The sequence below is a fragment of the Monodelphis domestica genome, chromosome 6, assembly GCF_027887165.1.
Source record: "Monodelphis domestica isolate mMonDom1 chromosome 6, mMonDom1.pri, whole genome shotgun sequence".
Classification (NCBI taxonomy): Eukaryota; Metazoa; Chordata; class Mammalia; order Didelphimorphia; family Didelphidae; genus Monodelphis; species Monodelphis domestica.
In genome coordinates, this window is record NC_077232.1 from 209,740,663 (window position 1) to 209,762,301 (window position 21,639).

At 37.1% G+C, this 21,639-nt stretch overlaps 1 protein-coding gene across 4 annotated transcripts in view; it reads left to right on the plus strand.

Annotated features, from left to right (window-relative positions):
* The window catches only part of PALLD (palladin, cytoskeletal associated protein), a 490,519-nt gene that overhangs the window by 186,008 nt on the left and 282,872 nt on the right, over positions 1 to 21,639 (plus strand). For all 4 annotated transcript variants that reach the window (XM_007496142.3, XM_007496140.3, XM_001365702.4 and 1 more), the window contains exons 3-4: positions 7,660 to 7,838; positions 20,776 to 20,842. In XM_007496142.3, the coding sequence (XP_007496204.1) occupies positions 7,660 to 7,838; positions 20,776 to 20,842 (246 nt within the window). The remainder of the gene's footprint in view (positions 1 to 7,659; positions 7,839 to 20,775; positions 20,843 to 21,639) is intronic.

The window sequence follows — 21,639 nt, forward strand, 5'->3', positions numbered from 1 at the left end:
GTTCTTCCTAATGCACTAAGCTATGAATATGAATTGATCTGGCAAATCTATATCATTTTTTCCAGTTAGTGTTCTTATCAGGCTTATATCCCTAAGACCAACCTCAACAAGCTTATTTTTAGTATCCTCAACTCTTTACTCTTGAGGAGGCTGATGACCTAATGTCTAAGTTCATCAGTACTCTCCTTCATTTTCTTTCTGCTACCTCAGAAGCCACTTAGTCTGACTCTCTCATCTTACAGAGTAGGAAACTGAGACTCAAGAGGGTTCTGATTTGCAGCACTGATTTCCTATGCAAGCAAAAGAATGATTATTTGAACCCACATCACCTAACTATATAACCAAAGGGTTTTTTCCCCTATATTATGATCCTTTCTTTCTGTCAAAATATATGCAACTATGTATGCTTCATGTGACATTATGGGCAGAAGAGAATATTTAGTCAATTAGTTTTACTTAATTGTTTTCCTTTGATATGAGGGAGGTGGAGACATGTAAGAAATGTTTGTAGTAGCCAAAAAAAAATCAATAATCCTTTATTTAAAAAAGCACTACAAATAAACTATCAAGAAGAATGTAATACTTGAAAAACTTTGGGGAGTCAAATATAAAATCAACAGACATAACTTTCATCTCTTTTCTGAGAAATGTATAGTAAATCTCTAGAGTCCCTTGGTAGAAAGTTGATAGAAATATGACCATCAAAGTATTTCACTTAACATGATTCCAACAAATGTCACCAACTGTATTACAGACCCTAAACTTCAAAACTCTAGAATTCTTTTGTTGATTTTTGTTTGTTTTTGATTGTCTTTGATTGAGAATTAAGTTTTCATCCTTGATTTATGAGGATTTGACTTCCACTTCATCTTGCATATTTATTTAACCTAATTTCTTTATTGTAGGATCCTTTTATTTTTCCTTTTGGAGTATCACTTTGAAGGTTTAAAAAAAAACAGCTTCTGTTTAAAGATATCAATTAGGAAAAAGCCACTATATCCTGAGGCAGCCCTTCCCACTTTTGGACAGTTCTAATGAGCAGAAAGTTTTGTCCAGATCTGGCTCTTTGTAACCAACATTCACTCCCATCCCTTGTTTCTGATTTTGCTCCTTGGGGCCCATCAGATGCCAGTCTGACAGCTATCATGGCTCCCCTGAGTCCTCTCTTCTGAGTCGTCTCTTCTCCTAACTAAACATTTCCATAGCTCTTATGTTATGGATGTCACAATTTTGGTCTTCTTTCTCTGCATATCCTCAAGCTTATTGAGGTCCTTCCTAAACAATGACAATGAGAATTGAACACAATATTTCCTATAGGGTATGATGACCAAGGTAGAGTTCAGCAAGACTATCAAATTATTACTCCTGGAAGCCCTGCCTTTCCTAATGCAGCCCAATATCCCATTAATTTTTGGCATCTCACATGGACTCATCTCATGTAGAGCTTGTGACTTATAAAATCCTCAATTTTCTTTTCAGAAAACTTGATCTTTAATCATTCCTCTTCTATCTTGTACTTGTCAAGTTGATATTTTGAGCCCAGGTGTAAGAACAGAATTGTTGTTATTCATTGTTTTTGAAGAGGGGACCATTGATATCACAGGGTGATATCTTGTCTTGACATGTATTGGATTTAAGTGAGGCAGTCACACAAAGTCATCAGAATCACTCTCCCAGAATCATCAAAGTTCAGTGGCAGGACAAAAGTTAGGACAGGAAATGACCTGAGATGCAGTGGATGATAAAAATAATAAACAATGAATTGATTATTGATTTATAAACTGATTAGATACTCTGCATGCTGTACTTACAAAGTATTTTCCATTTATATCAGTGAAGTGAAGCTCATAAGTGAACTTTTCTTCAAGGTCAGGTACAAGGACACTAAGGAGACTCTTGTTATATAAAAATAAACTATTGAGAATATAAGGATAAAAAGGATTTCTAACTGTAAGGGATTCTAACTCCGCCCAAATTAAACTCCCAGGTTACACAAGGAACTATTTCTCCTGTTTCTACAGGCTACACTGATCCTTCCTGATCTGACTAACCCCAAATTTTCCCTATTTCTACAATAAACTAAACACTATTATCCCTATATGAAGTATATAATTCTTAACTTTGACTCCAAGTTATAAAAATAACAAAGGCTAGCTGGCTGAGCCTCAGCAAGAACCAAGTTAGGACTCTGAGCCTTAACAGACTCAGAGTCCAAACCAAAGACCAGGTCTTTCTTTGGTCTTCTCAAATATAAAAATAATTTATGTAACAACAATAGGCAATCACTAATGTTTCCCAACTTGGAAAAGGAAAATCACTTAGCTCCTTCAGGTTTTTCCCTCCTTTCCTTCTATCTCAGATAGTGAGGAGAGAGAAGAAAGATGTCACCTCCTCCCAGCACTCTGAGAGTGTTTAACTGCCACTTCTAGAGACCAACTGCCACAGAAAAGCAATTACCCCCTCACACACACACACACACACACACACACACACACACAGTCAACATTTCAAACTGACACTGTCTCGACTCTGTTTCAAACTCAAATTCTTTCTCAAGCCAGCTTCTTCACTTCTTATTTCTAAATGAATATAGCAAGACTTAATTTCTAATATCATCCTTATACTTGTCATCTTTGATGTATAACAAATTTCTAAGTGCTCCACAGTCCTAGCTTCAACTGCCTTCATGGCTGTTGGAACAAATTAATCTCATCTGCCTCTTCCAGTGGGAGGAAGTTTTCACATGCTTGGTATAAACATCCTCCTAACTCACCAAATGTTTGAGGTCTGCCAGTTACCTGAAACCTAGTGTAGCCTGTCTACTAGAAATGTTTTTACCAAGGTATGGCTGCTTCACATTCTACAGTTTCTTGGAGCCACAGACATGAATTGGGTGAAAAGTAGAGAACAAAAGTGGATGCACAGCCATAAAAGGAACTCAGCAAGCCCTCATCCCCAAAGTGGTAGTCTTCCCTGAACACTCCATACATCTGAAAAATAGAGTACTAAAACTGGGGACGGTCTTGGACATCAAATAAAGCAATAATATAGTAATAAAATGATAAAATTGGTAGAGGAACAAGTGCTATATAGACCATAGTTCAGAAGAAAGATCATCAACAAGACAAATATTTGATTACCTCCCACTATATAACTAATATTTGTGTGCACTTTCAAGGTTTGTAAAGTGCTTTATAGATATCTTATTTTATCCTCCTAGAATCCTTGGGAGATAGGGAGGTACCATTATTATCCTCCATTTTATAGATGAGGAAACTGAGTCATGCTGGTTCAATGACCACTTGTGTCTGAGCTCAGATTTGTACTCAGAACTTTGACTCCAGCATCAGTGCTCTAACCACTATGTTACCTAGCTGTGTATGTATTTAGCATTACATACTAGCTACTATTTATACAAAGAGGTATTAAACATGGTTCTTACCTTGAAGAAAGATATGTAATTGTGCAACTAAGGACACTAAAATCTATGACAGAAGAGTGAAAGAGTAGACAATTCACATAGCACAAAGGGGGCAAAGAACATATCTCTAGAGGGAGCTTCTCTTCCTATTTCAGGACCCTACCTTATTACAGCCATAAATGGGCCACTTTTATCTGAGGAACCTTGACTGAGCTGATGCAGTTTGCCAGGCAAATAACTGATTTTTATTTCTACATTCAGACTTGATAGGACATTTATAGATTGAAGGTTTTGTTCTCTTTTCTCTTAGGTCAAAACTTATCTTCCCAAGTTTTAGAAGTATGAAACTGGTCCTTTTGCTGACTTTGATGATCCATTTCAATCTGCCTTTTGTATTAGAGGGTTGGTTTCAGTAAAATGGAGAGTTGATGATAAATGCCCAGAAGGCAGAAGGAGGGTGAGATGAATTCCCCCCTTCAGTCTTCTTCAAATATGTCTCCCCACTAACCCTGTATTTACTCCCCTCCAATAAATGATTTTAATAGGTGAACCTCTTCCCTTGGGGAAAGAAAGAAATCAATTCTCTTCCTCTTCCACTATGACAAGAAAGTCAATTTATGATAACTGAAAACTTTATTCTAACAAGTATAGTAAAGGGGTAAAATAATTAGGTTGTCTGAAGGTTAGGGTCTATAGGAAAGAGGATAAAGAAAGTCCCAGTCTGTCTAAAGAATTTCATTCTCCCTCCCCCCAAAGTTGAGAGACCCAGCCTTGCCAGCCTGGTCTCTAAGAGGTTCAGGGTTTTGTGACCCCTGGTCTTTATCACAGCAGAGCCAATGTCCAGACCCAGGGTGTCACAGGAGCTGTGTGAGATCTTGTTATGCTGTTCTTATTCTTCTCAGGTTTCTGCCACACTTCTTGGTATCTTTGGGGGGGGGGGAATGGTGAATTAAGTTCAAAGAGGGATTTTGAATAGCTCAGGGGACTATCTCTGATCACCTTTGCTGTCTCAAGATAGAGACAGAGAGAGAGATCAACTGCCTCCCACCTGGAATCTCTCTTCCCTCAAGATTCCAAGCCTCTTCAACCATCCCCCATTGTGGATGGAAACCTTTGCATTTCTTCCAGTCTCTGTCATTCAAAGTCTCTGGATTATTCCTCTCTCACACTTTCTAATAAAAGTCATTCTTTGATTTTATAATTTGCAATTGACATAAATGGCTTGTGTACATTCTTGCCTGCCTTAAGTGTATGACTTTTTATTTATTTGGGGCATATTGACTGACTAATAATAATAGCTGATATTTAGAAAGTGCTTTAAACTGTGCAGGATATTGTATTTGTCTACTCTCATTTGAGTCTCACAACAGTGCTATGAAATAAGAACTCCCTGGTGCTATTATTATCTCTGTTCTACAGAGGAAGACACCCAGAGTGATTCAGAGATTTGCTGGGGGCTCCCATAGCTAATAAATATCAGAAGTGGGATGCAAACATGGTTATTCCTAACTCTATCCACTACATCACCCTTTTCCTCTCTTTTTCTTAAAAATTTTCATTGCTCAACTCGTCATGGCCCTAATTCATTACAACCATACAGGATGAACATGTTGGAGTACTATTGAAATAGTTCCTTGTGATGAGAAATATTGAACAAACATGGAATATAAATGAAATGTGATCCTATGCATAGCACTGTGCTAAGGATTATGGGGAAGCAAAAAAGTGGATAACTCAGTCTTTGCCCTCATTCACCAGGTTTTTCTTAAATGCCTGAATTGTGACAGTCACAAAGCAATGGAGATGCAAACCAAAAAAAGATCAAATTTCCTCAGCCAGAGAGCTTGTAGTCTATTCAGAGAAGTTTTTAGAAATTTAATTATTTCCTTATCAAAGATTAGTAACTTCAGGAAATATAGAGTGTAGTTGGTAACACCTTCCATAAGTCCATGAAAAGTTATGTAACAATGCAAAGATTAAATCACAGGACATCTCACATGTTATCTCGTAATAAAGTAAATGTCAGGAATCATTGCAAAAAGACTGATGGAAACCATGAGTCCTATAGGTTCTCAGGTGAGATTGTCATCTTTGTTATCCTCAGCAAGAACAAAAATTGATCTAGTCCTTCTATATACAAGTTACTGTGATACTTAAAAAGTATAAAATACAATTGCTGCACTATCCAGAAGTTTGCAGTGTATTGTCAGAAACAGCACATATTCATAAATATATAATTATACTAAGTACCAAACAAATGTTTGAGGAGACAAGTTAGAGCTGAATTTAGACTTCAGAGAAAATATATAGATCCCTGACCTGGTTAGGGGAGAGAGAAAGTTCACTGGCCAAGGTAGGCTTTGTCATGTACCTTGAAAGATTGGTAGGCTTTATATAAGTGGAGAGGAAAGGAATGACATTCCAGGGATATGTGCAATGACATGAAATATTTAATAGACAATGAGTAGATATCAACACAGAATGTACCTGTCAGGGGAAGAAGTTAGGTCGGGACCAGACTCTGGAGGTCTTTGAAGGCCAAACTAAAGAATTAGGATTTATTCTATAGCCAATGGGGAGCCATTGAAAGCTTTTGAGCAGGGGAGTGATAAGTGCAAGAGCATATTTTAGGCAGATTTTTCTGACATTTGGTGTGTAGGATGGATTGGGCAAGATTGAAAGCAGAGGGATCAGTAAGAAAACTATTCTAATAGTCCAAGTATGAGGTAATAAAGACTGGATTAGCCTGGTAGCAGTGGAAATGGATAGGAAATGGCAGAGAAAATAGTATGGGATTGGAAGAAAGGCAACTTGAATTGGATCTTGACATCTGGAAGTACAGTCATCTAAGTAGACATCAAAACACAAGTCGCACAAGATGTACAACCAGTATATATCAAACCTTCCAGCTACTAAGAGGATGATAACTGGCTGTACTTTGTTCCTTAGTTTATATATTTCCTTCCATTCTTCTATCAGAGGCAAACATTCATCTTTAAGAATGTCTCTGTGAAGCTTCTACCAAGTAGAAGTACCATATCAACAAGTTCATTACAATATTACTAGTATTATTAAGATTTTATTATTACCCTAATGCAGACAATGTACTTGTGTTCCACTTCCCTAAATACAGAGAAGGCTACAGATTCAGTCCTAAGTGCTGAATTTCCAGGAAAGGATTCCAAGAACAAAGAATTCAGTGGAAGATTAGGCTCAGGGAAAATCTCTAAGTGATTAGGAGCTAAATGGACAGTGTTGTCAAAAGGGACTTCAGCTTCTTCTGTTTGTGTCAAGTGGCAAATTCCTGCATATTTCTTTTAAAATAAATCAACCTTGGAAAGTTTTTAGATCACAACTCCACTTTTCATTTTACAAAGTGAATAGAGCTCAGAATTGTGGAGGGAAGGAGGGAGGGAGAGAGGGAGAGAGAGAGAGAGAGGGAGGGAGAGAGAGAGAGAGAGAGAGAGACGTGTAGGGGGGAGAGAGACAGACAGACAGACAGACAGACAGACAGACAGACAGACAGACAGACAGAAAGAGAGAGAGAGACTGTTTGTATTAAAAAAAAAAAACAACCCAAGGCCCTTGAGAGCCAGCCCCATCAGGCTCCTGGTTGTTTGGGAAAGGAAAAGAGCTGACCAGTAAGAGTGAATTACAACTTAGCCTCTGTGTCTATATAAAGTCTCCAAGGCCATGTAGCCTACTAGAAAGTTTTTAAAGTAACAGAAATGTGGAAGGAATTAAATCTGGTATTTCTGACCTGATTATATAGCTGAGGGTTTTTGGAAAATGCTGCAGCCTGAGTTTTGAAAAGGATGGTAAGGTTATCACTAGTTCCCCCTAATTATTTTCATGTACTTAGCTGATTAAATTACAATTAGGTTAGGAAGTATTTATTTTCATTTCTTTTTTAATGAGATCTGTTTTTTGTAGATCCCAGGGTTTTTTTGAAAAGTATTTAAAATTTTTGTTCATCTTCTGTAAGACTGAGCTGTTTTACAAGTTTGCCATTCTATATTTTTAATTGAGATTGACTGCCAAGTAACGTCCACAAGAAAAAGGTGTTTTCTGGGAAAAGACTGCACAAATTTTTCCTAGAATTTCACAAGAATACAGATACAGAACTGATATTCTCACTGGTCATATCTATGCAGTTTTGGATCAAACTAGTATCTTATCACATGGCATCTACTTTGTTTTAAACATAACTATTTCCTCATATTCTATATCACCCACAGATGGTTCTGTGAAGGAAAAGAGCTTCAGAACTCCCCAGACATTCAGATCCAGTGTGAGAGTGGAGGTCTCCATACCCTAGTCATTGCTGAGGCTTTTGAGGACGACACAGGGCGTTACTCTTGTCTGGCTACCAATCCTAACGGTTCAGACACAACATCTGCTGAAGTCTTCATTGAAGGTAAGGAGAAGAGAAATGCTAAAACCTCCCCAGTAAGACTAGCTCAATATCTTACAGCTTTTAGGCTCAAATACTTTTCTAAATTGCATCCACTTTAGCAGTGTCGTGATCCAAATCTATTTCCACAAACAAACAAATCTAATCTGAGAGAATGCCTCTGAAAGCCCAATGATGGGAATGTCAGATACATGAGTCCCATTTTCCTGCATTTGAGCCTCTTAGTTTGAAACATTTTTGGTAACTTTCACGTGGGTGTACACACTACTCAGTACTCAGAATCATTTTGATTTTTCTCTTGCAAATTCAAAACATGGTCATACTTAAAGCATAGCGTGTTTCAAATATGTTATGCTTGGTGAAGGGGAGGAGGGGTTGAGGGGGTGGTGCTGGGGCTATGCAGAAGAATTCACTATTAGATCGAATATTGTAATGGGTTTTTCCTATATTTTCATTAAACCCTAGACATTTTTCTCCTTTCAATTATGGCTCTATTGTTCTCTAAAATAACATCATTTTTGGCATAACTTATTATTTGTAGAGTAGAGAGGAGGGTGATAACCTTGAAGGCAAAGTGTGGTATATTAAATTTATTATAGCATTTTATCAACAGCAATATAATTCAAAACACTTGGAGTCGACCTCTTTAAAAAACAGAAAACATTGCCTTACTCAGAATGTTCCTGAAAAATCAGAAAAATCTACCACATAGATTGGTCCTTTGCCTAGTAATTGGTTGTCTAGTAAAATTTAATAGTTAAAGTTCAGGAAGAAAAGAGAAGTCCCTAAAGTCACTATTACCTGAATCTTGAACTTTTCACCAGATAATTGCTCTCGGAGTTCTTCATTCTTTTTCTTCTTTATAAAGAGGATAGCAAATATTCAAAAATGAACTGAAGTTCCTCATCTGTGTATCCTCTAATACCAGCCTCCTAAGAGCAGGAAAGAAGTATTTTCCTTCTGAAAGCAATTGTGCTGTCTTTGCTTAGTATTTATGCTTGGGTTGTGCACTGTTCTTTCTAATAAGAGACTCTTTTGTGCTGTCTTGGAAGTCAGAGAATGGATTTCATGTGTTGTCAATAAGAGCTGAAACCGAAGTTGAGACATAGCTTGAGTGATGGCCTTGAGATTGCTGTAGTATTTAAATGAACTAAACCTACTTATGTTCATTCATGTTCCTTGAGATGTCATTATGGTGTAGGAGATAAAATGCAATTTTTGAAAGCAGAGATCCTGGATTCAGATTTTTGGCTCTGCCCCTTTTTAGCTAAGTGACTTTAAGCAAGTCACTTTCTTTTATGGACTTCAGTTTTCTAAGCTACAGAATGAGGAGTTTGGTCTGTGAGATCCCTTTCAATTTCATCTATTATCCTAATATCATTAGTGAAAGTGGTATAGTAGAAAGATCCCTTGGTGGCAATGCAAATGATCTAGTTTTATTCCTGTTTCTGCTAACTAGCTATGTGACTTTGGCCAGGTCTTTTCCTCCCTTTTTGTCCTAAGTTTCCTCAGAGGTAAAATGTGGAGGGCATGGGGAATCATACTAAGTCATAGGATCATAAAGTCATAGATTTAGAGACAGAAGGGGACCTTAGAAGTTACCTGAACCAATCCCCTCATTATGCAGAGGAAGAAATTGAGTCCCAAAGGGGAAAAGTCAGTTCCTCAAGGTCCCACTGTTAGTGACTCTGCTGGTATTTGAACTCAGGTTCACCTATAATTCCACTTCCAGCACTCTATCCACAGCCTCCAAAGATGACCTCTGATGACTCTTCCAACTTCCGAAATTCAATAAGATTTGGCCCTGAAAACAACCCAGAATTCCTGTCTTTCATTTGCAACAAGGACAAATATGAAGGAGAGAGTCTTGATGAATTGCCTTGAAATAATACATAGTGCCATCAGTTGGCTAATAAATTAAAATGTACCAAAGACACCTCTCTACCACAGGTGTTAAATGCAACTATATGGTATACCAACAGTATTCTTTCTTGGGTTGAGATTGGTTCTCTAGCCTTCTTCATGCCATGGCATAGCCTATATAGCTTTTCTATAACCCCAGTCCTTCCTTCTACTTTGACTTTTGGGAAGAATAATCACATCAAAATTATCATTCCTGGAATGTATATGTCAAACAATTGTCCTATAGCTCCACTCATCATCCTCACCATCAGCAATCCAAAGCCCCACTCCATGGCTTATTGTTGTTCAATCATGTCCAACTCTTCATGATCCTTTGGATCATTCTTGGCAAAGATACAGGAGTTGTTTGCCATTTCTTTCTCCAGTGAATTAAGGTAAAAGGTTAAGTGACTTACTTGTCCAAGACTATACAGCTATTAAGTGCCTGAGACCAGATCTGAACACAGGTCTTCCTGATTCCAGGCCCAGTGCTGTTATCCACTAAGCCATATAACTCTCCACATTCCATAGATTGGTTCCCTTTTAAACTCCTCTAGAACAAGAACTGTTTTCTAATTGTATTTCTATGTCTTGCACTTAGCATGTGCTAAATGCTTAAAAAATGCTTTTTTATTCACTTATTTGCAAAACTGACATCTTGAACTTTTTTTTTTTGGCCTTTTATAATCCCGAGGCATCTAGTATCAGTAGTTAGATTCAGGGACTCTAAGAACAAAACATTTTTCATTGTTACATCTAATACTTCTAAATGAAAGCTGACAGACTGACAGTCTGTCTTGGGATGACTTGGAAGAGTCCATTCCTATCCATCTATGTGTTGGGTCAGTTCCATGCCCCCTACAGTCCAGCAACAAAGGACATTGACTTTTTCCCATGTACCCTTTTCCACATGGAAGCACTGATCTGACTTCAGTTGCCAAACAACCATCAGGGGTTAGTGACTCTAATCACTGCACACTGAGTTTCGACAGATTGGGTATGAAGGGAGTAGGAGGGAAGGGAGGGTAGGGAGATTTAACTATCCATCACATCTCTCAGGACCAAGGTTAAATGCTTTAGAAAAATTACTTGGTCTTACAAAATATGCAAAATAATGTCAGACAGCTGACAAGTATAGCATGTTATAATCCACCAGTCCAATTATGTGAAATGTGAGAGAAGCACTGATACTTGTCTTAGTTTGCCGCATGACTCAAAGTGAAGACCTACTTTGACATAATTTTCATGTTTCATTTCCATCAGGGCTAAATTAGACTCAGTTCTATTCCCACTGAATTACTGTCTAAAACACCTCAACCATTAGCTTGTCAACGGAGAGTTGTGCCAAATCCATTAGAGAATATCAAATATGCTGTTTGAATCAGAAAACTTAGAAAGTTCTCTGACGGGTCAAATGCATTCATTGGAAATCTGATTTTTGCTCTGGTTATAAGGTTCATCTTTACTTAGCCCTATTTCAGTGTCTTATCACCACATGGCAGGGGTCCTGGCTTCTTAAATGCCGGAACCTTTGAAGATTCTTGAACTGAATTGCCAGCTGACAGGACACTCCAATTGAAAAGGCTCTGGGTATGGGCTTGTTTGCCAGCTCCATGTTGTCCTCCAAGGACCATCCTCGCTAAACTACAGGGCTCTCTGCCAATACTCGTCTACCATGATATCCAACTTGTTTCAGCAACAGCTATTCATTAAACAGTTGACTAAGGAATAGTTTTGTGAATAGATGGAGAGAATATCCAAACCAAATCATGGATCTCTGAATGTCTGAAATATAAATTTCAGCCAGTTAAATGATAGAGGAACAAAATGCAATGAGAGATTGAAGAACCAATAGATATTGTCTCAAAACTAGCCACAGTGCTTGGAGCAAAATTTAATTATTTTTTCCAATCAGATTAAGAAATAAATATATTGAATAGCTACATAGAAACTCTCTGGGAAGAAGTACAAAGGCCTCTGAAGTGTGGTCTTATAAGACTAATTTAGTTGGAGAGACAAAACAAAAAGACTAAATTGGAGGGACACAATATTAATATAGCATAAAATTAATAAAGAGGTATAATATTAACAAAATTAATATTAACACTAAAAGATAACCCATGAGGTTAAAATAACAGGGAAAGAAGCTAGAAGGTTCAGATAAGTGTCCCTCCCTCTCAAAGCTCAAGGAATAGCATATACATCCTGAAGAAAAACCTAGACTGCCACCTGAGATGTTGCCCTGAACAGCAGGTGCAAAGCAGATGACGAAAGGGAGAAGGTAGAAGGAGGAAGGAGGAAAAAATCACCCTGTGAAAGTGCTGGCACAGAGAAGGGCATTTGATCTACCACCTCCAACAGAAGCTGCCTTGTCACCTGAGATAAAAGGTGACATTGAATTTTGACTGGGGATGGGCAGGTGTGTGGAAAACCCACAGAAGCCCTGTTTGTTCTACTTCCCCACCTCCTACCCCGCCAAAAAAATTTACTGTGTATCAGCTTTGCTAGAATTCTTAAGAAAGAAAGAAAAATGAAAACAAGCAGAAATGACTCTTTAAAAATACATTAAATGATACCTTTTTTCAGTGTTGTCCTACAAATGTACAATTTAAATATCTGAAGTTATGTCAGACCAATCTACTTGTGTGCCCACATCACGAGCATAAGAGACAGCATTAATTTGACCAGTGCCATAGCTACCACAATGTCCACTGGATTTCAGCCCTAACCACCCTAATAAAGGCTCTCAATAATCACCAATGACTACCTAACAACCAAAGATCAAAGATCAGATAATTTATCAGATTAGGTTTGTTTCCAAGAAGTGATCTGATCCAAGCTTTCATCCTCCCTGGTCTTTGCAGCATTCATTACCATTTACCACTTCCTCAATCCTTTTCTTTTTAAAAGTACACTTTACTGTGGTAGTGAGGTGGCTCAATGGATTGAGAGCCAGCCCTAGAGATGGGAATTCCTGGGTTCAAATCTGGCCTTAAACACATCCTAGTTGTATGGCCCTGGATAAGTCACTTAATCTTGATTACATAGCTCTTACTGCTCTTCTGTCTTGGAAACAAACTTAGTATTGATTCAAAGATGGAAAGTAAAAGTTGTAAAAAAAAATTTTATCAGTCCTTTTTGTCTTTATATGACTGGCATGTCCCATTAGGTTGAGCCCTCTCTTGTGGCATGGAAAAGTAATTAACTAAACCTATACCAGCTGGTCAATGAATACAGTATTCAGTCCCAGTAGTTTCCTACCTCTCTGCCATCAGCAAAGAGGCAAATTCTTTATCTCTTCTCTGCAACCTTCAATAACTCAGAGTTCAACTTCTTTTTAGCTAGCTGTCCATTTACTTGAGAATGTCAGAGTAAGATTTGTTTCATTCTTTATAACTTGGACCTCCAGCACTTAGCATAGTGTCCAGCACTCATTAAGTGATTAATCAATGCCTACAGATTGATTGTTGGCATTTGTGTATTGTTGTCTTTGTTCTGTTTTTTTTCACGCTGCATCAATTCATACAGATCTTCCCTTATTCCTCTGAATTCTCTATTCTAGTCATTTCTTACCAACCAATGATAATATTCTATGACATTCTTCCTTAGACCTTTATTAACTATGTGGTCTTGAACAAGTTACTTAACCTTTCTCAGTCTTGCTTCCCTCATACATAAAACAGAATAATAACAGTACCACCTATGAGAATTATTGCAAGGATCAAATCAAATAATATTTGTAAAGTACTTTGCAGAACTTGAAATTGTGTTACCTATGAGGATAATGATCTATTTTATTATTATTAAATAATAATTAATTCTATGATCCTAGGCAAAACACAACTTTTTTCAGCTTTAGTTTCCTCATCTGTAAAATGGGATAATAATAGCATCTGCTTCCCAGGGTTACTGGTGAGGATCAAATTAGATAATATTTGTAAAGCATTTTGAAAAGTGCTATAGAAATATTTTAGCTTAGATTATTAAATTCACTCTGTGATTCAAGCAAATTATTCCTCATATATACGTTATGCCCCCCCCCCTTCTTGACTTATGCTATTCCTTTGATAAGAAATTTCCCTATTTTAGCCAGTTGAAATTCAGTATATTCTTCAAGGCCTATTTCTAAGGCAAGATCTTCCATGAAGTCTTCCTTCCTTATTGATCCCATGGGGAGGCAATTTCTCTCTTATCTGAACTCTTGATAGACCTTCATACTATTCCTATATTACCTGTCACATCATACTGCCCTGAATTTGTCTTCACTTACATATATCCTCTGTGGCTTATAACTTCCTTGAGGACAGGGATATGGCTTAGTTGTTTTCTTATTACTCACAGCACCTAGCACGAATAAATGAACTAGGAAAGTGTGAAGCACTTAGGAGGCCAAATGGAAAGCAGTAGCAGGAGATAAGACCAGGGAGGAAAGCTGAGGTCAAATTACAGAGGAATTTGAAAAACCCAGGATACAGAGTTTGTCCTGTGGGTAACTGGGGAGTGACTAAAGATTTCTGACCAAAGGAGTAACATAAAATGTGGTGTTTTAGAAAGAGTAATTAGATGATGGTCTGTAGGAGAATTTGGGTGGTGAGAGAGAGGAGAGAGATCTAGTAAAAAATTGAGCCTGTAATATAGTTAGGCACAAGGTAATAAGGGCAGTAGTAATGAAAATAAGAGAAGTCGGACATCACAAAGAAGCAGAACAAGATTGCTTATGGAATGGTAAGTAAAGATGAGGAAGGAGTCAGTGACAATTCAAATGTCTAAATTGTGTAATTGGGGAAAATGTCCATATTTTGACCAACAACAGGAAAATCAGGAGGAGGAATCCAGGAAGATAATATCTTTTATTTCAGACATGGTGGGTATGCAATCATAATGGGACATCCAAGTGGATATGAACAGAGGGAAGTTGGAGATGCCTTATCGGACTTCAGAGAGAGGTTGAACCTTGGGAATAGATTTAGAAATCATCTATGTGATAGTGGGAGTTGTGGGAGTAGAAAGTGCCACCAAGGGAATGAATATACAAAAAGAAAAGCAGAGAGCCTTAGGGAAGGCCTATGAATGTTGTGGGAAAAAGAAGAAGATGGTAGTAAAAGAACCTGAATTCAAATTCTCCTAACTCCAAGTCCTAGGTTCTAATCACTTCTCCCCCTAGCTTCAGTCTAATGATGGGAAATAAGTCTAGAAAAGGTCATCTGGGGAAAGGGTGGGGGGGAGGGCTTGAAAGCCAGACTGAAGTCTCAAGATTTTTATTCAGTGGATCTTGGGAATCCAGGAAAGACTTATAAACAACAAGAATAACATGCTTTCAAAACAAAGCGGTGGGGAGAAATGGTTGTAAGTAGCACAGTGGATAGAGCACTAGGCCTAGAGTTGGGAAGACCTGAGTTCAAATTTGACTTTAGATACTTCCTAACTGTGTGCTATTGTCTAGCCCTTGTGGCTCTTCTGTTTTAGAATTGGTATTAAGAGAGAAGATAAAGATTACTTTTTTTAAAATGAGACTAAGGACGAATTAATTGAAAGAGGAGACTCGGACTGTCCATATATGACAACAATAGCTCTGCGTGCCTGAGCCAAAAACTGGAAACAAAGTGGCTGCTTTTTATTGGGTAATAGCTAAACAAATTCTGGTATTCAAATGTAATGAATTATTACTGTATCAGAAGAAACTAATGTAAAAATGTTATCCAAAAATAGCAGAACTAAGTGAACAGTAAATACAAATAGAACAATAACATCAAGGAAAATTACACTAAAAATATGAGAATTCAGAAAGCTGCTGGTTGCTGGAGACCCCAGAGGCTTGATGGTTAATCTCTGTATAAAGGCCAGGGTCTGCCAGACAGTGTGTTGTAATTTGGTTGATTTTACTCTTTTTCCTTGCTACAAAAAGTGCAGGAGATGCCAGGACAGGAGGAAGGAAGAATTATCAAGAAAACAAAATAGAATTTTTATGGAAAAGAACTACTTCTAATATATTCAATAGACATGATTTTTACACTTTTACACCTAAGATTCCACAAAGCAATTTTACCCCTAAAACCCAGAATTTACTAAAGAAGATGCAGAAGTAATTCTATAAAACAATTACAGTGTTATCCACATTTGATGTTACATGTTATATATTCTGTCAAGCTGAATGATTTTTTGGAATCAATAAATTTTAAGATATTAAGGTTTAAAAGGTTATTGTAATAGTTCCTTGAAGTATTAAGGATATGAAATCAAGTAGGAACAGTTTAAGTAGAAAGAAGGGACAGATAGAAAAGATATGGTAAAGGAAAAATCAGCTTAACAATCAACTGATTAGATAGTAGGGGCAAGAGTGAAGGGGAATTCAAAGAGAATTCCCTGGTTTCAAGTCACTCAGATAATAAAGGTACTGTATAAATGGAGCTTTTGAGTTTTTGGACTTCATCCCCCAGAAGTCTCTTTTTTTCCCCAAAAATTCCATTTTCCTGCATCCTCACATTTTGCGTGATTGTATTTAAGTGGCTGTAACTCCTCCCTCTTCCTCTCTCTTGGACCTGTGACCAGGCTAAAGTCAGGCAGTTCTTTTGTTTTAGTTATTAATAAAACTTTATAAAATATAATATTTAGTTATGGATTATTAATTTTGAAAGGTTTTGTTACTTTTCCCTTTTATTTTCTTCCTATCCCCAAATTATTGTAATTTCCCTTTAAAAACTGTAACATTTGTATGTACCTCTAGTTAAAGTTATAAGTTAGTTATGTTTTCATGATCCATTGGAGAGACTGGTCTCCCAAAGGATCACAGGGAGAAATGTATTGAGTTAGAATCTTGAACCCTGGAAACTACACTTCCCACAATCCCCTTTTACTTTTCCTGTTTCTGCCTCTCCTTATGTGGGGGGAGTTTTGAGTTTCTGTTTCCACCCATGTGGTCTCTCTTGTTTCATTGTGGAGGAGGGAAGTTTGGCTTTGGTTTTTGCTAGCCTTACTTCCTTATACTTCAAGATAAATATTTAATAAATATTATTAAATATAATAGTTGCAGTACTGGATATAAATTTTAATCTTTATAGTACCATTCAGAAGAAATAACAAAGACAGGAGAAAAACTGGTTTAAGAGGGAAAATAGTTTTAGTGGAATATTCAGATAGAGAAGTCTAATATATAAGCTCAATACTAAGGTAGGAATACAGATTAGGGAGTCATCCCCATAGAGGTGTTAGTTAAGGTCATGAAAATTAATTAAAAGTTCTGATTTATATAGCATCTTAAGATTTCCAAAGCACTTTAAAAATATTATCATATTTTATCTTCACAACAGCCCTAGGGAGTAGGAATTATTATTGACCCTTCTTTACAAATGAAGAAACTGAGGTAGACAGAAGTTAATTGACTTTTCTAGAGTTACAAAGTTAGTAAATATATAAGGCTTCATTTGAACTCAAGTACTCAAGTTGTTCTAGCTCCAGTTATAGTGCTCCATCCACTCCACTCTGTATGTTTGTGTAGGGAGAATAGAAGAAAAGAGAGAGGGAAGGAGGTTGGTGGAAGGAAGGAAGGAAGGAAGGAAGGAAGGAAGGAAGGAAGGAAGGAAGGAAGGAAGGAAGGAAGGAAGGAAGGAAGGAAGGAAGGAAGGAAGGAAGGAAGGAAGGAAGGAAGGAAGGAAGGAAGGAAGGAAGGAAGGAAGGAATCCTGCTTCAGATGTTTTCTTTATGTGTGATCCTGGGCAAGTCACTTAGCCTTTCTGTGTCTCTGTTCCCTCATCTGTAAAATGGAGGTGGTAATATTACCTACCTCCTAAAGTTATTGTGAGGACCAAATGAGATAATATTTTATAAAGTTTTTTGTAAACATTGAAGTGCTATATAAATGCTAGTTATCATTATTATAGTTAAGCAGTTGCCAGATGTTATCAATTCTACCTCTACAATGTTGCTGTCCCTTTCCCTCAACCAACATGACCAATACTACCATCATTCTTGTTCAGTAAATAACATTTCCAAGAGCCAGAAAAAAGAAAAGGAAATTGAAGACAGAACATTGGGAAACATCTCTCTCCCTTGACTTATTTCAATAGCATTCTAATTGGTTTCCCTGCCTTTCCTCTTCCCACTTCAATTCTATATTCCACAAAACTGTCAAAGTGATTTTCCAAAAGAACAGATCTGAACATGTCACTCTCCTATTCAGTAAACCCTAGGGGTGTTTATTATTGCTTCTGAAGAAATTATAAACTCCTCTGATTGTCATTTAAAGTCCTCACAAACTGACCCCAACCTTCATGTACACTGTGCTCCAATCAAACTGTCCTTCTTACTGTTGCTCATCCACAGCACTCTATTTCAGTTGTACTCACTTCTCACTTCCACCTCTTAGTATTTTGAGATTCCTTCATAACTTACCTCCAACACCATTAGTCTTTTGTAGGGTGATAGACATCCTCGTTGTTAATGCAAAAAATGGTCTGGAGTCAAGAACCATCAGCGGGTCTTGGTTAAGTCATGCCCCCGCCTGTCCTAGGTGGGACTTGTAGCCTTCTTGATCCCCTCTAGCTGCTGGTTCATTTCCCCAAAAATAATGTTGTCTGTGTTATGAGTGAGGAAAGGGACTATTCCACTTTTGATTCATATTCCTAGTACCCAACACAGTGCCTGGAATACAACAGTTGCTTAATGCACACTTATTGAGTCACTGACCACATAGGAAAAGTGACTGATGCATCTTTCTGGTAACAAGTGAATATTTGAGTGTAACTGAATTGAACCATTTTCAGGGATATCAGCAGCCCAAACCACCAAGTTATAAGTAGAAAACCAAGAATCAAGTTTTAGTGAGAAGACAGTGCTAAACAAAAACCAAAATGTACTTTTTAGAAGATCAACCCTCTCTAACACCAAAAATACTAATGAGCCTCAGAAGAACCCATTGAACTGTAATCCTTGCCATTGTGGTTGGCTTTGTTGTCAATGAAATCTTTGTTCACTTATCTCTTGGGACAAAGTTCACTGATGTTCAAATGTGGGTTTGGCCCAGTTTGGTTATAGTTGGTTCTGATAAAGAGATGGTCAAGACAAGAGTCTAAAGTAAAACTGAATTATCTGGTGTAAGTGTCTAGCTGTTGTGATCCAGAACTAGAGGGCCCTCAAGTTCCATGATTAAGCTGCTCCCTTATTGGAACTTAACAACAAGCCAGCTATATGGCCCTTGGAAATGAGCAGTCAGTGGTATTAACCCTGAGCAATGCTGCTAGCTTAGGAAAGGGGAAAGTTTAAAATAACTTTTACCTCTCCTAAGCCAGTTATTGAGCACTTCTGGTTGGTGACCAAAGTAATGCTGAATCAGTATGGTTCAGTAGGGAGAAACAGGAGAACCTGGGTTTTGAACCAGCCTCAGACACTCATGGCTAATTCTCTTAAGCTTTCTTAGACTTAGTTTCCTTACCTGTAAAATGAGAAAGGATCAAGTGTATACATTGTTTCTAGTCATTTGAATATGTGTCCTATCCTCCAACTAGACTATAATCCCCTCTAGGACACTGCAGTGGCTTAATTAAACTTTGTATCTTCCTCAACAGGATTTTTTTCATGTAGTAATTATTTAATAAGGGCATATGGGTGGCTCAATGGATGGAGTGTGGGATCTGGAGTCAGGAAGACCTGAGTTCAAATTTGGCCTCAGACACTTAGTAGTCAGATGACCCTGGGTAAGTTATTTAACTCTGTTTGGCTCAGTTTTCTCATCTGTAAAATGAGCCTAAGAAGGGAATGGCAAGCCACTTTGCCAAGAAAACCTAGAATAAAATTAGGGAGTGTTGGACAGGACTATAAGTGACTAACAAGAAGAACAAAAATAATTTAATAAATGTTTGTTGAAGGATCAGTTTTAGCAAGCTTATTTGACATAAGACTTAATATTTAATTTAAGAAAGTTCGAGAAAGTGAACTTTTAAAAAATGTTATGTTTTAGACATTAAAATGGAACAGTAGTACCAGTAGGAAATTTGGTACAGATGAAATATTAGTTCTGAAGTCAGAGGACCTGTGTTAAAATATCATCTCCAACCTTTACTTTACGTGTGACCTTACTAACCTCCCCAGTTTTTGTCATCTGTAAAATGATGGAGTTGGATTAGATGTTTCCTAAGGTGTTTTCCATCTCTAGATCTCGGATCATAAAACCCTAGAATCTCTAGAACAAGCTTAACAGGGTTGTTGAGAGTCCTCAAACAGAGGAGTGCTGGAGCCAATTGTTAAATTTCCAAAGTAACCATTTATGCTTTAGAAATTAGTAAATATTATAAATCAGGGCTGAGTTTATTGTGTGTGTTTAATTGTCTAGACTTAAGAAACTGGTGGGGAAATGTTAATAATGCAGATTAAACTTAAGAGTATGTCATGAGTATATTTTTGGAGAGCCACTTGTTAAATATTTACCAGCACATCCTTGGTCTCAAGTGAGACAATACATGTAAAGCATTCTGCAAACTTTCAGAGTCTATATGTGACCATTATGCTATTAAGTGAAAAATAGCAGATTATTTATAAACAATTATGTATCCAAAGCCCAATATCCTTGCTTTTTATTTCAAAGTCAGCCAAATCAGTTCAATATGTAATTTTCCCCTAAAAGACTACTTCAACTGAGAGCAATCTGAAATACCCTGTCTCTTTCCAAAATGATACTATAAACCTAATAGTCAAGTATCAAGGAAAAGATGTTCCTAAGACATATAAACTACATTAAGATATTAAAGAAAGTAGATAGTACAGCAGATAAAGTGATGGACTTCATTACTAGGAAGACCTGAGATTGAATTCAGTCATAGATGCTTAGATGTGTGAGTGATAGTTTAGGCAAGTTACCTAATTTTTCTCAGTCTCAGTTTCTTCATCTGTAAAATGAGGATAATAATAGCACTTATTTCCCAGGATTGTAGTAAGAATCAAATGAGATGACCCATGTAAAGTCTTTTTGAAACCTTAGCACACGATATAAATGCTATTATTGTTTATTATTATTATTATTAAGATACACATCTTTTTTCCCTTTCAGGTGCCAGTTCATCAGATTCTGATAGTGAAAATTTAGCTTTCAAATCAAAAGCTGGAGATATGCCACAGTAAGTACTTTCTCACTATAGCCTTCTCCCCCTCACCATTATTAATTCCATTAACAATATGGAGATCATCTCTGGAATGAAAAATGTCAAACATATTGTCTTGATTGGACTCTGTGCTTCTTCCAAAAAAAAAAAAAAACAAAACAAAACTAAAGTCAATCAGAAAGTAAAGATTTCAAGTAGAAACACAATAGTGATTTGGAGATTTGAATTTAGAATACTGCATGTGTTAGAAATAAAACAAAAGTTAACCCTATATGCCAATAGTATTAAAGTTTCCAGTGTCCTCTGGCCCTCAAAAACTGCACTGTATTTTACATATGTCACTGATTCTTGATCAATAGACTTACTGTTGATAGAAAAGTATTCAGTGGACCTAAAGTGGTTTTCAAGACAATAAGAGGTAAGAGTTTAATTTTAGAGGAGCCAAGTAAAATGTACTTCCATTAGAGAGCAATTTGAAATAGATGGCCAAAGGTCTATAAATCTGTGCATACCCTTTGAACCAACAATACCACTTCTAGGTCTGTATCCCGAAGATATCCATAAAAGAAAACAATGAGGGAAAGAACCTGTTTGTAAAAAAATATTTATAGAAGTTCTTTTTGTGCTAGAAAAGAATTAGAAACTGAGGGAATATCCATCAGTTGTTGGAGAATAGCAGAACAAGGTGCAGTATATGACTGTGAGGGAGTACTCGTGGACTGTAGGAAATGATGAACAAGATACTTTTAAAAATCCCTGGAAAGATTTATGTGAATTGATGCATGATTGCACACAATCACAACAATATTGTA